This window comes from Sceloporus undulatus, chromosome 6 (assembly GCF_019175285.1).
Source record: "Sceloporus undulatus isolate JIND9_A2432 ecotype Alabama chromosome 6, SceUnd_v1.1, whole genome shotgun sequence".
Classification (NCBI taxonomy): domain Eukaryota; kingdom Metazoa; phylum Chordata; class Lepidosauria; order Squamata; family Phrynosomatidae; genus Sceloporus; species Sceloporus undulatus.
Window position 1 is genome coordinate 51,030,341 of NC_056527.1, and position 15,821 is coordinate 51,046,161.

General features: G+C 39.6%; 1 protein-coding gene across 5 annotated transcripts in view; it reads left to right on the plus strand.

Moving 5' to 3' along the window:
- Positions 1 to 15,821, plus strand: part of RBMS3 (RNA binding motif single stranded interacting protein 3) — an 809,235-nt gene that overhangs the window by 640,928 nt on the left and 152,486 nt on the right. For all 5 annotated transcript variants that reach the window (XM_042474219.1, XM_042474216.1, XM_042474218.1 and 2 more), the window contains one exon: positions 6,157 to 6,236. In XM_042474219.1, coding sequence (XP_042330153.1) covers positions 6,157 to 6,236 — 80 coding nt within the window. The remainder of the gene's footprint in view (positions 1 to 6,156; positions 6,237 to 15,821) is intronic.

Below are 15,821 nucleotides of genomic sequence, written 5' to 3' on the forward strand. Positions count from 1 at the left end.
CATTGCCTCAGCTATGTTGGCCAATAGTCTGGAATTTTGGGAGCTGAAGTCCAAAATCCCTTAAAGAGGACAGTTTGGGAACCACTGATCTAGGTGTTGCATCACTTGTGCTGATCGGTATGAAAGTACTTTTAAAAGAAGAAAAGGGGCAAAATCTATCACAGTACACCAAAAAATGATTTGGTAATACTATAAAACATGACTTGAAGTTCCACTGATGTCATATATGTGCTTGAATGTCAGCAGCCCAAATACAACTTTCAGTATTTGGGGAGAAACACCACTGAACAATGTACAAGTCAGCAATCATTTAAAACAATAACTTCCTATTGCTAAATATTTTAATTCTGAGTGACACAGCCTTCCCAATATGGCTGTATTTCCAATAGAGCAATCCCATGTTCCAAACATGCGTGAGAAGAAAGAAAAGTTTTTAATCTACAGACATGACACCTTAACACTGTGATTTAATTTTTTTTCCATTCAGTTTTATCAACTTCAGTTTCATAGGGCCCAAACAGACAGGCCAAAACAAAGCTGCTTCGGGTCTCTTTGGAGGTATGCTGTTTAAATAGGACTGGATCATGGCTTTGGCACAGCTTCTGGCCTCTTAGGATGCATTCATCATATAAACAGCATACCTCCAAAGTGACCCGAAGCAGCTTTATTTTGGCCTGTTTGTTCAGGCCCATATTATCCTTTTGAGAGTCAAGTTCTACCTAAAAACAGTGCTGCTAGTTTCTTTTTTCATGGGTGGAGGTCCTTCAATGAAATTATATTTCACAAGCCATATAAAGCAAAGATCAGGAACCTGTGGTCCTCCAGATGTTATTTGACTGTAACTCTCATTGTCAATTTATGAGAATGAAACCACATATTCAGTATAGCACTAAAGGAAAAATTACAGCGTTGTGCTACTAACCTATTATTTTAAGCTGCCAGAGTTTAGCTAGGAACTGTCAGCTAATCATCTTGTTACTCATTCTAATACATATTTTGTCTTTTTCATATGTGGTTGTATTAATTGGCATAATGAGCATGTACTATTGACTTAGTTCCATAAGGTCTCTGCATGCAGTATTTATTTTTGTTATCATTGTGAAGGCTCCCCATTACTTTTGAAATTCTAATAACTATGTGGGACAATTATGGTTTACAGAGGAAACAATATTCACTCTAAAAATAATATAAATATATGTCTACTGGAAAGATGAACTTGGGTTGCTTTGGTCATGACTGACATTTGGCTTAAATTATCAACTCGGGTTTCTAATTCTTGATGTGCATGTTTTAGAAACACCATGGGTATAATGGATATATAAAATGAGAAGTTTTGCCAAAATAATAAATAGTTCTGTGCAAATTCTTGTCCTTTCCTTGATTCTGTCAAGCTAGAAATTATGTGAGACTGCTACCCCAGTGTTCCATATATAAAGAGATATGCAATCTACTGTAGAGACAGGAAACCTCTGGCCTTCCAGATGTTGCTGGAATTTATCTTCCATCATTCCTAGCCATCCCAGTGAGAGCTGACAGAAGCTGGTATCCAAAAACATCTGGAGGATCACATGATTTGTTCTCTTCTTGCTTGGCAGCAGATTCCCTAAGGTTTATACAAAAAAAAAAAAAAAATCAACTCTGGCTCCAGGCCTGTATCCTCCTATGATCAGACTTTGGGAAATTACTTTTAAAAAGCGATATAAGTTGTAAAGAAAAAAAAGGAACATGGATACACACACACACACACACACACACACAGAGAGAGAGAGAGAGAGAGAGAGAGGATGTGTGTGTGTGAGAGAGAGCAACTAATTCATGTTAATATTATAAGAGAATTGAATAAGATTTCATATTTTGGCCAAAAAAAATCTTACAAGATAAGAAATTTGCCTTAAAAAATCTCTTTAAAATGATCCAAGAAAGCTGTCCAAAAGCAAGTAAAAATGTAATGAATAAACATTATCCATTACACAAAAAGTAATGATGTTACCGTCATTTCATAATGGTTGTTATGTCTTTCTTACGTCCAATAGAAATGTTTTACTCATAGCATTCTTATTTGTAGTGTGTTTTTGCCAAGCTCTCATATGCTTATATAGGTGAAAGATGGGAAACCTTATGAATACATTAACTGTATGTGTTCAGATATTTTCCCACTATACACTGCTCATTGTAAAGATCAATTGAGTCTATTGCAGATGGAGGATTTTTTACATTTATTGTTTGTTCGAATGAACATGAAGTATGTCAGCAAACTGTATTCCACAGGAGGCAACTGCATTGCTGCTGCACCTCTGATAAATAGTTGAACCTTCAGAAGTGTGACCTTTCATGCTCTAATGTGAGGGCCAGTAAATACACTGTAGACTGCCTACTGTACATTAAACTAGATGGCTCTAAAGGATTCAGGGAATAGAGATGAAGAGTGGGCACAAGGAGAATTGTTCAGAAGTGCATTTAAAAAGAGCACATTGCTACTGCTTTGTCTCTTATCCTTCATTTTTAGATGGAATTGATAACACTAGTGTCTGTTTCAAGTGAAGTGTGCAAGCCACATTACAGATAGCTAGCTCCTCCATTTAAGAGTGGTTAGTTGTAAAATGTGAGAAGCAAATGGACTATGGAGGCTCTTTCTAAAGAGGCTGGCAATTCAAGTGGTGCCCCCCCTCTTTAGTTATTGCCAAGCACTGTGGATTTCACTTTTGTTCTCTTCCCACATAAAATGTACCAAGTGTACAGAAGCTCCTTCCCTTGGCAGCCTCTCTGTTGCATTGAGGAATGGAGCTGGGAATACTTTGAGTTCTGAAGAGTTGCCCCCATGTTTAAAAATGAAATTGTCACTGCTGTGTGGTGCAGGGTAACATGGTTTGACATTCCACGCCTGCAGCTACTATTCTTTTGGAGACAGGAGTCTTTAAAGACTCACTGCCAAAGTGAACGATCCCAATTTCAGTCTTTTTGTTTATAGGAATTGCTCATTCCACATGTTCCTAGTAGTCTGTGTGTGTTGGGGAGGGTGGTCAGGTCAACAAAAGAGTGCCATGATTGCAAGCCAAAATGGACAGTTTTAGTGCCTCCTCCTCAAACAAAGTAACATAAATTTTGATCTTGTTAATCATCTCCTATTCAGATTTTACAAACCTAGCTCTGCAAACTTCAGTGAGCGCATGCAAATCGGCCTACATACCCCTGTGTTTAGACTCTGGAGAAAAGCTTTGCACTCCCTAAGAATACATTATCACTTCTTCTGAGTAAAAACTAAAGAGGATTTGCAGAGATGGGGTTAGCTTTGTATTAATCCACTGTGAAAGAAAGTTGAGCTAGGAGTGCGAAACAAGGTTGCAGTTTTTTCAGTATCCTTGGTGGAGGGACATCAAGCTAGAAACCAAAAATACAAGTGAGGACATGTTGCCAGGGCAGACCTTTCTATTCTGAATCTTTAAGATCAGTTCTGCTTTGAGGGGGCACTTATCACATCACAGAAAAAGACGAAATACATACAAAGAAGGCAAACAAAGGCAAGCATTCTCATTGTAATGCATATACAGTACTGATCTATTTTTATGTGGATCCAACTCATTGTTGTTATGTGTCTTCAAGTAAATTCCGAGTCATTGCGACCTAAGGTGAATCTATCACAGGGTTTTCTTGGCAAGATTTGTTCAGAGGGGGTTTGCCTTTGCCTTCCTCTGAGGCTGAGAGTATGTGATGTGCCTAAGGTGATGTGCTGGTTTTCCATGGCAGAGCAGGGATTTGAATACTGGTCTCCAGAATCATAGACACTCTGAGCACTACACCATGCTGGCTCTAATGTAACTCATATCCACCAGCATCTCACAGATAAATACTGGAAGATATGTGTCTAAGCAATATCAGAGTGTGGGTCAAGATGGCAAATGTGATCAATGAGGAAAAACAGTCATGCTGCAGAAGCTGCAGCATTTTGTTTTTGTCTTTGTCTACTGGTAAGGGCAAAATTCTGCTCAGTCCCTCTCCTCTCCCCTCTACTGAGTTAAGTGAATGCAAACAACTTTTTTTACTTTGAACTCTGCAGCAATTGAAGTAAGCTGCAGACAAAGGAGTAAAGTGGGAGAAGGAGAGAGAAAATGGCATATATGAAGAGTAGTTGAAGAAGTGGGACAAAAGACAGTTAATTGAGACGGCCCCTGACAAATCAGGATAGTTGGAGAGGATGGCAACTACTCATCCTAATTCTTGTGTGAGATTCTGTTAGAACTTCTGTTTTCTAAGATGAGTTTTTGATGTTCACTGCTTGAAGTGGTAGCAGTCCAATGGCGATATTAGTTATGAGTCAAATGAGCCTATATAAACTCTGCTTCGGGTCTCTTTGGAGGTATGCTATTTAAATGATGCATGGGTCCTAAGAGTCCAGAAGTCACACCAAAGCCACACTCCATTCCTAAGCACTGGAGTTCAGCTTTGGTGCAGCTTCCAGATTCTTAGGATGCATGCATCATTTAAACAGCATACCTCCAAAGAGACCCGAAGCAGCTTTATTTTGGCAGTCTGTAACAGGCCAAAGTGAATTTTTTGGGTGGGTACGAATTGGAATCAGGGCCTTCCAGTATTCAGACCCAAACATTCTGTTCAGACCCCCACATTATGCATTTTTGAGGTTTGGTATGAAGAATTATGAATCTGATTAGAAGTAGTAAATCTTAAAATGAATAACTTTTTAGAAGCTATCATTTATGTTCCATGGCTGCAAGAAAAAATTGAAATGGTAACAATATTTAGTTTCTCATGTCTCTACTGGGTATCTATTTAACCATGGTATTTTTTTTTTTAATCTTGGTCAGTCTTAATTAAACTGTTTGTAGGAATTGGGATTCTATAGGTGTCTGCAGTTTTTGCTATGAAAAGAACAGAAGCAAGATATGTGATGATAAATATACTCTGCTGAATAGTATCTATACCTCCATTTTAGTGAAGCAATAGTATGTGGGTTAGTGACTGCTACAGTTTTATATATTCAACTTCAGAGAGCTATCTGTGAACATTGACCCTGGAGGGTTAAGCCTTTTAAATGAACTTTGCTATCATATTCATACTATTATAGTCATTTTGATCTCAGAATATTAAAAATGTACAATAGGTATGTTGTTAACTTTCCCTCAACTGGTCAATTAATGGTCTTTCAATCTCTTAGAAAAGAATTCTAGGTGAGAAAGGTGCTTCTCTCAAGAGAAGCATGTTAAAATAACAGGTGCTAGGCTTTTACAGTATTATATTGAATGCTTGTGTTTATAGTCTGTAATGTGCATATTTCTTTTTATGCCTTACTTGTTTTTAAACCAAAAATGCATAGTATTTAGAATGCTTCCCTCATTTTATCTCTAATGATTGTGCTTTCCCTTTTGCATTTTTATTATATTTGAGGAAGTTCTACACTTCCATGAAATCATCAAACACATGTGAAACATTAGATCAGTAGCAAATTTGAATTAAACTGTATATTACTGCTGTCATGTAAATACATTGAGAAAGAGAACAGAACCATGCCAGCTAATTCAATATGGTAATATACAATGTTCTCTCTGCTTCTGTTATGAAGTTCTGCAAGAATTGTTTTTGAGTAGGGTTGCCATAGTTGGCGAACTGAAAACTGGGACAAATGTAGGACAAGGTATAAAAATGTAGGACCTTTTTTTTAAATTTCCTAGACAGGAAATTTTAAAAAAAAGGTCCTACATTTTTAAACCTTGTCCCCTCCTCCTTCCCGGCCTGGGAGGAAGCCTCGGCCGGCTCCCAGGCCGGGAAGGAGGGCGAGGGCCGCCCCTCATCGCGGCCATCGCCGCGGTGGGAAGCGGCCTCCTCCTCCTCCTCCCTGGCCTTGCTGGGGCCCGGGAGGGAGCGTCTCCGCGGCTGGAGCTCCAACCGCGGAGAGCCCTCCCAGGCCTCAGCAAGGCCTTGGAGCCGCCACGGCGGCTGAGGTGGCTGCGGTGGGCGGGGCCGTCCCGGTTTGGGCGCCAAACCGGACCGGGATGGCACCGCCCAAAACGGGACTGTCCCGCCGGGGGGCGGGATATGGCAACCCTATTTTTGAGGGTTTTCTTCCCCAATCAAATAGCTTTTTCCTAATCATTGTGAAGTGACAGAAGTTCAGTAACAATCATTTTCTTTATTCTCCCCCAGGATGGAATCTACTGAAAAATGTGAAGTAGTTATTCAGCATTTTAATGGAAAGTACCTGAAAATGCCCCCTGGCGTGCCAGGTAAGTGAGGCCCTTCATTGTTCATCCAGTTAAAGATCAACAAAGCTGAGAAGTATTAATTGAGAGGAAATATAGAGTGTAAACACTTTGAAATGTATTTGTGTCTCCACACTGAAACTAGCAGTGACATGTTTAATATAATTCTTTGCAAGGTTTGGATGTTGAATATTTGTCATTTTATTAGTGTGGGTCGTCTATCCATTGGTGCAAGTTGCAACTATTTTATACCATAATTGAAGTTGATGTTGCCAGTTTGTTAGCTGGTGGTCATTTTTCTGGTAAGGAGCCTTTCCTTAGGTAGCTGGGCTTGTTCTTGAATGACAGACATGCAATCTGCCATTGAAGTTGTACTTGAAATATCACTAGCTTGGTAGAACTTGCCAGCATATGTACTTCACTGGCACACTGGTACTTCACTTGAAGAGTGCTTGGTCAAATTCATTCCATCATGAGGTAGCAGAACAGAACATTGTATCATGTTATTTCTTTAGCATAATTTGAGAAAAATCACATCTGCAAGAGCTTCTAAAGTATTTCTCCTCCAAGATCATGACCTAAGAACAAAATAGTGTCAAAACCTTTATTTTTATGGTACAAACTCCTTCAAAAGGGGAGGGGGAAGATTATTGTCATCTGAGAAGCCACTGATCATTTGAACAGGGGCATGGAGTGTGGAGGAAAAGGTGAAACCAGGAAACTGCATGGCTATCCTTGAATGACCATTCTCTCGCAGTTTGACCTCTCTCACTGGATTTATAAGGATAATGTAGGAAAGAAGAGTTTTGCATGCTGATTTGAAATCACTGGTCCAAAACACACTGCAGAAATAATCTGGCTTGAGACCACTTTAACTGCCCAGTGTATTTGGTTCAAAACACACTGCAGAAATAATCCAGTTTGAAACTGCTTCAAATGCTAGGGAATTCTGGGAACTGTAGTTCTGTGAGACATTTCTCTGACAGAGTGCTCTGGTGCTACAATAAACTAAAATCGCAAGGATTCCCTAGCACTGAGCCAGGGCAGTTAAAGTGGTCTCAAATTGGATTATTTCTGCAGCATGTTTTGGACTTTTGTAATTATGACCCAATAATCACTTCTCAGAGATGAAAAATATACTGAGTTGGACTTTTACTCTAAATGCTTCTTGTGATTTAATGGGAGGGGGAAATGGAGTGCCTGCATGATTCTGTGCTGTGGGGATTGTGACTGAACAGGGGGTTTGGATAAATAAGGGGAATTCTATTTGGACCATGTCCACATGGCCAAATACCACATCCTTCCCATGTCCTCATGGTAGGTAATCCAGATATTGCAGGGCCAAATCCCTGGTTCTGGTGTGAACTGAGAACCTTTAGGGCTGAAGGGCGGAGTATAAAAACATAAATAAATAAATAAATAAATAAATAAACTGAATCTACCATGTACCCCTCTTGCACCATTTTAAAAAGAGTTACTTTTGGCTCCAAATCTTCCAGAGGCCTCCATCAGTGGGTGGCTGTTTACAGTGCATCCCACTTTGCCATCCACTGCCTCCAGTCATGCCTCTGAGGTCAGAGCAAGGCACCTATACATAACATTGATTCTGGCTGCCTTGCTTTCAGCCACAGAGACAGCAAACCATGTTGGCAGCAGTGGGGGTAGGCAGGACAATGGGACACATGTGTGAACAGCCACCTACTCTTGTTCTGGGGTGGCAGGTAACATGACATTGAGGCAATTTCAGGGCTAAAACACTCTGGGCCCTTGTGGATCTGATCAGGGACATTTACAGTTACAAAGCCTCATTAACTTTGAGCTGAGTACATAGATATTTAAAACTGTACTGATAAATAAAATGACATTTCAAACGATATATAGAAGAGCTCACTGAAAACTACTCATGTACATGACAAACTGAAATTCAAACATCAACTGACCACTCTCTGTAATAATGTTAATATTTATAGCATTTTCTGTTTTGAATAAATGTTCATATTATTTAAGCTAGAACATACCCTTCATGTAATGATTCACTACTGCCTGGACTATTGTGGAGCCTTCCTTGGCCATAAATTGGTGGCCAAACACAAAAAAATTATCCTAAATACCTCTCAGTCCCTCTTTTGGGAAGTAACAAATGTGCACTGCTCATTACTTTCCTCTCCCACAGATGTTGTGTTGTTGCATTGTTTGATAAAAATAACACAACAATACCTCATTATCCCCCCATAGTATTTTATGGGTACTTGTGACATTATTTCCAAACTTTCTACCAATTAATTAAAATATAGTGAGTGATCATTCCCTGTTAATCCTGACTTTGTGAAACTGTGCTTGTGTCCAGTTATCCTTGTCTCTGCTGTCTTATCTCACTCTTCTATTTTGTACACTTTATCAAAATTTAAATGGCAAATTACTTGAGAGTTGTAAGCTCAAGACTTTTTGCTTATTACTCTGTGAACCCCTGTATATATTAATGATTTCATATGAAGAAATTGTCATGTGCTTCTAATCCCATACTTAATAAATGATGGCAGTGCAGTCCAAGACAAGCTAAAAGAGTGCTTTGCTGGAACAAAGGAAAAGAGAAATAGTTTCTTAGCAAGAGAGAATTTGAGAAAGCACCTATAATTATTAGATAATTACTTAGGAAAACTCATCAGCTCTTTTGGTTTTTCCTACCATCTGTATGCCGATGACACCCAGCTGTATCTTTCTGCCCCTGACCTTTCTCCAAGGCTTGAACAGCAAGTCTCATCTTGCCTTACAGCTGTCTCACAGTGGATGCGCCATCGGCGTTTGAAGCTCAACATGTCCAAGACGGAGCTTCTTGTCTTTCCTCCTAAGCCCAACCTTCAACACTCCTTTTCTGTCTCTGTGGACAACATTTCCATTCAACCAGTCCAGCGAGCCCGCAGTCTTGGCTTTATCTTTGACTCTTCTCTGTCGTGTATCCCTCAGATCCAGACCACAGCCAAGACTTGTAGATTCTTTTTGTACAATATTGCCAAAATCCGACCATATCTCTCCGCCTCTACTGCCAAGATCCTGGTCCATGCTCTAGTAGTCTCACGACTTGATTACTGTAATGTCCTCCTGGCTGGGCTTCCTCTTTCTCACCTCCGTCCTTTAATCTCTGTCCAGCATTCAGCTGCACGCATTATCACTTCCACCCACCGCTCTGACCACATCTCTCCTGTCTTGGCATCCCTTCACTGGCTCCCCCTCCCTTTCCGCATTCAGTATAAGCTCCTGCTGTCGACATTCAAAGCCCTCCATGGACTGGCCCCTCCTTACTTATCCAACCTTCTTTCTCCTCACCTTCCCACCAGGGCCCTCCGTTCTGGTAGTCAAGGTCTGCTGTCCCAGCCCAGGATTTCCTCTGCCCCATCTCGGATTCGCCCCTTTTCACTTGCTGCCCCTCACTCCTGGAACCTTCTTCCTCCACAAGCAAGAGCCATCACTTCTTTAACCAGCTTCAAAACGGAGTTGAAAACCATCCTATTCAGAGAAGCCTTCCCAGGCATCGCATAATTGTCGCTTACTATCTGATGTTCTGTTGTTGGCTGTTTATCGATCCATTTCCTGTATTGCTATGTTCTGTATATGTATTATCCTACTTGTGAGTATGTATTTTCCCTGGATAATGATTAACCTTCCATTATGAAGCCAAGCCCTCCCTCCAGTCCATCTGCCTTGGTCCAGGCCTCGGAGGTTGAGAGGAACTGCTGGACCTCTTACCCTTTCCCGTCACCACTCCCTTCTCCTTCTGTGTCATGTCTTTTTAGATTGTAAGCCTGAGGGCAGGGAACCGTCTAACTAAAAAGATTGCATGTATGGCGCTGTGTAAATTTACAGCGCTTCATAAATAAAGGTTAATAATAATAATAATAATAATTATATGTTTGACTAACCTTCAAAATAACAGTCTCTTTGGGATTTGTACTAGTTGGTTCTACACAGCCTAAATATCACGAAGGCACCAGCTCCTCTTGGATCTTGGGAGCTAAGCAAGGTCAGACCTGGCTAGTACTTGAGTAGGAACACCAGGTGTTGGAGGCTATATACAACACCTGGTGTTCCTGTTTAATGGAAAGTAATGGCAAACCACCTCTGAGTGTTCCTTATGTAAGTAAAACCTGTGGAATTCATGGCATTGCCATAAGCCAGTAGGTGACATGAAGGCACATACACACACAGAGAGAGTTCATTCTGTCTAGCTATGTAATCCCAAGATGGAGTGTGTATAATCTGCCCACCTCTCTGGTTCATCCCCACCTCTAGGATGGGATTTGTGCTGGACTGTCCTTCATGAAAATTAAAAATGATTAGAAGCAATTCTCTCAGTTACTTGACTTTTCAGACACTGGTGTTCACTTCCAGAATTTACTGACTCTGTTCTGTTGTATATCAGATCTTTGTCATCAGGCATCCCTACCTCAAATCTAAATATATTAAGAAACAAACCAAATATGATCAGTGGAGATGGGGATGGGGGACAGGACAAGGAAGAAAATAAAGGAAAAACAGATTTAACTCAGCCTGTTGAATCCTATTACACAGAAAGGTCACTGAACCTATTTCCCATTCTCATAAGTTCTTACTTCCCACTGATGTATTTACTGTCCTTTATGCGACAGTGTTTCAGATTGGATTGGATTGGATTTGCTGCAGCATTTCCTCTTTGTCTACCACAATTATTGCTCCATGCATTTTAATTTGTTTTTTTTTAAAAACAAAACAAAACAAACACAATATGCTACTGAAATGGAGGATAATAAGTAAATGGATATCATGTATTTCTATGCAATGTGGATTGCATAAAAGTGTAACCAGTACTTACACATTATTGTCTTACTGTAGACTGAAAATAGAAAAGGCTTGAGAACAGGAAATGTTATGTTGTATGGATGAATGGATGAAATGAAATATTAAGTCTTCTCACTAATTCCAAAACTCTCCCTCAAAACCTGATAACATTCATTGTCAGAGAACAGTAAATGGGATTTGAGTTAGTACATCAATGCTAACAATAGTGACAAGCAATGGTACTAGCCATGTTTTCTTGTATGCCCTTGAACAAAATACATCAGGGGGTTTCCTTTCCCAATTTAGTTTAAATGTAAACCACTATCTCAATATATACTTTCTGCTCATTGATTTTTTTTTCCAGCTCAAGTTCAATTAAACTATATTTTCTTTAGGGATAGTATCAGTGATTATTGTATATCCAGCTCACATTCTCACTTACCCCCTATAAAACAAACAAACAAAAACCAGCTGTCCTGAAAATGTTTGTTTTGCTAGGATTCACCTTGGTGCTTTCAAACAATAATACACATTTTCTAAAAATTATCCAGCCAAAAATTATGCATCTTTCTTTTTTCAGTTGTCTTGCAACTTGCCTGATGTAGTGATTTGATCTCTAAAATTTGTGTAAAAATCCTAAATACCCTAAAGGCACCTGATTCTGACTGATCTTAGAAGCTAAGCAGGGTCAGCCCTGGTTAGTACTTTGATGGGAAACCATAAATGAATGCCAGGTGCTATAGGTTGTATTTCAGAGGAAGGAACAGGCAAAACTACCTCTTTAGTACTCCTTGCCAAAGAAAACCCTATGAAATTCATGGGGTCACTATAAATCATCATCACCTGAAGCTTGCAGAAGACACCATCATCAATGAACATTCAAATGAATTTTGAATTTCACTATTGTCATACATGTAATAAATACATATTGTGATGATGACGACAATGATGATGATTTCTCTGTGGGCTTCCAAATCCAGTTAGATATCACTTAGTGAGCAATTGTGTTTGAAAAACCCTATGGAAAATAACTCAGCTTACTCCAGCCTTGCAGAACAGAACTGCAGACCTGTAAACAAGATAGATTGGGAATTATCACCATTTCATTGATCTGTATAGATTGATGTAATTATCTAAGCAGGCTGCTGCCAAAATGCATATTTGAGACAGTTGTGTTGGATTGGTTATTATATTCCTTAAGAGCTCACACAGCAAAAATGATATTTTAGATATAGTAGAAACTATAAATTTTTTCCTTCACTACTGGTGGGATTAGCTTGTCCTTTACTTACTCCAAAATGGGGAGGGGGGAGAGATTAAGTGGAAGTTTCTTTATATTCGTGTAGTTTCCCCTCACAGCTTCTACTCAATTTATACATCTCTGTAATAAACCTGGATTTATGCTTCTCAGCAAAGATAGAAGCATTATGCTTTATCCACCTCCAGGCAATTACTGATCTTCCTGCATGGCGAGGCAAAGAGAATCAAGTCTCCCAGTGTATTTGGAAAGGCACAATCAGAGTCTGAAAATTATCCTCCCAGTGCCTCAATAATTGGCATGAAAGGGAAAATGGGCTGTAGTTATTGCTGTGACCTCTTTATGAATTTGGAAATTTGGAAACCTGAGAGCATGAGGCAAAGGGGTAGACACCACAGTGTTTTTATATTAAATGAAAGGCTGATCAGTTGCCTGGCTGTTAGAAAAGATGTATTGATCAATCAAAGGTTAAACTCAATTGTTTCACACTTCCCACCTAATCCTAGCAGATTCTTAGCAGAGACAACCGGTGGTGTAGAGTAGTGAGAGCTCACAAGGTTGGAGCATCAGGACTTTTTGATTAGTAGAGACATGAATGACCCACCACCCAGCTTCTCTGTTTTCTCTCCACATGACTACAATCCTCACAGCAGGGGTTTCTTGTCTTTTTCCAAAGAGAAATGTTGTGTGAGCTATCACTGTTGTAGTACGAAACATTATGGAGTGGCTGGTCTTGAATGGGCAAGTAAGATTTACTAGCTTTACAAGTGACCCCCCCCCCTGAGCAAATCAGAAAACACGTAAAACTGTTGATATGACATGGATCCACACAGCAGCCTCCATTTTTCCAGTGTCCTTCAGAGTATGACTGTGGCAACTGTTGTAATGAGTGTTTGGACTTCAAAATGTATCACTGTACTACTGGAGTCAGTATGAAATGAAGTGAATATCATGTGATATACCTAATTTATGTCTCATAGTTCACAATGAAGTTTTTTTGTGAAAGCACAGAAGCTTCCCAGAAGCACATTGAACTTACTTCTCCTGAGACAGACTGCTACCCCAGGTTGTTGCTTCTGGACTTTTGATTGCTTTCAAAATGAAAAATGGGAAGGAGGGCAGATTGATATTTTTTTTAATTTATATCCTGCTTTTCTCCTGAGATGGGAAAATAGCCCTGATATTGCTGTAGTGATACAGTTGCCAATGATGGTGTGAATTTAGGAGCAGTTTGACAAATTAATTCTAACCAGTCTTAAAATCCTGCTGCCAATGAATGATTTTGGTGACAAGAAATATTGTAATTATTAAATAATATATCATAAACAAACTATTGCAAATATTGTAACACTTCTGCTAGCTACTGATCTGTTTGCCTGCACAGTTAGAAATGTTTAGGCTTTGGTCCAAGTCATCTGATAGGCAGTATCTCTCCACATGAGCCTGCCAGGTGCTGAGATCTTCAGGAGAGGTCCTTTTCTCAGTCCCTCCACCTTCACAGAGATGCTTGATGGGGATGCAAGACAGGACTTTCTCTGTGGCTGCCTCTAGGCTCTGGAACTGCATTTTTAGGGAGGCTAGATGGTCTGTTGCCCTTCCACTGTCAGAAAAAAACCTTTTTTAAAAAAAATCATTTTTGAAATGTTTTTTAAAAGGGTTTTTTTTTTTAAAAAAGAAGGTGCTAGGTTTTTTAAATTGTTATTTATATTTTGAACTGTTTGAATTGTTTTTTATGGTTTTTTCAGGCTATATGGCCATGTTCTAGAAGATTTTATTCCTGGTGTTTCACCTGCATCTGTGGCTGGCATCTTCAGAGAATGCTGGCATGGAAGAAAGTTGGTGACCCTGGGTAGGGAGGAGTGATTTCCATGTTAATCTGTGTATTGTTTTGTTGTTGATGGCAAGGCCTCAGGGTGGGAGGATATGCACAGAGGTGTCTGCTTAATTAATAATTAAAACCCCTGGGGAAACCCCTGTCCCTGGGTAGTTTTTCATTTGTATTTGCTGAGTTCTGATTTTGCTGGTTTTCAGGACTGGTAGCCAAATTTTGTCTTTCCTGGAATTTTTTCTATCCTGCTGAAGTTTGTGTTTGTGGATTTCTATGGCCTCCCTGTGCATTCTGACCTGATAGTTGTTGACATGGTTCAGAATTTCAGTGCATTTTGTGCCCAGGATGGTTTACAGTGGACTGTTGCCCCATTGATCACCAGGGTTGATTTGGCTGGCTAGGCGGGTATCCCCTTCCTCCCTCACTGCTCCATTTGCATCCTTCTCAAAGCTGCATTCTCAGTGGAAGAGGACGACCATCCCAGATAGAAAGAGTGTACCGTTCTTTGGTCAAGGATATAAGATAGGATATCTTCCAAGAAGTGGGGTTCACAGATCCTTTTTGCCCAGTTTACCAGCATTTTTATTGTGCTGTTTGAATTGTATTAATAGTTTAGTTCTATTTCAATACTGGCCTTTTGTAAGTTTTAAACTATAATGTACTTATTTTAATTTATGGAGACCTTGAATTGGGATAGACCTTGAATTTTAATTTATGGAGAACTTGGATTTGCAAAAAGGCAGAGCATAAAGTTCATCATCATCTAAACCACCACTACCATCACCACCAAACAACATCTATTGCTGGCAATATTAATAAGCATCCCAAACTATTTCTGCTTTCTTACCTGCATTTAAAGTCAAAGGAAATTCCTATGGACTTTCTCTATCATGCCATATTCCCCTTTGCTACTGATACTGAAGATTCATTTTATCTCTTTTTGGACATTTAATTTTGCTTCACATTCTTTCATTAGGTGGAATATTTCTCTTAGGCCTCTTAATACCTTCTACTTCTTTAATTATTGTTCCTAAGAAATGGTGTCAAAACAAGAAAGCACACGCTTAAGAGCAATATCTTCCCTCAGCTTGAGTTACTGAAATAAAACTTAATGTCTTAACAGACTATTTACCAGGAAGTTGTATACTAGTAATATGTTCATTTCTTCTTCTTTTCTTCCACTTAGAAACAAGAGACTAACATGTTCTTTCATAAAGGAAGTTTTATGCCTTTCCAGCCATACACCCCATTTTTAGAACGGTAGATGACATTACACTCATAGATTTGAGAGGGACTGTCATGACAAGACTTATTCTTACAGAATATCACCTGGGCCAGAATCCAGTTGGGTCTTTCCACTGGATTCTCTTGTTTACACAAGAACTGATATCCACTCCTTCCATTCTAAAATCCAGTTCCACAGGGCTGAGGAAATCTCTGGAGGAGATGCTGCTATGAATTGTGGTAGAGGCTTCTTGTCTGGTGTTTTTTAAATAGAGTCTGGATGACCATCTATTGGAGGTGCATTGATTTTGTGTTCCTGCATGGCAGGGGGTTGGATTCTATGGCCCCTGTGATCATCTTCCAACTCTGTGATTCTTTGCACCATGCAACTGCACCAGGAACTACTCCTACTGCTGCAGGATACCAAAAAGACCTTAATGTGTAGCCAAAACTCTGAAGTTTTGACCCATTAGTTCTATTTAGCTTT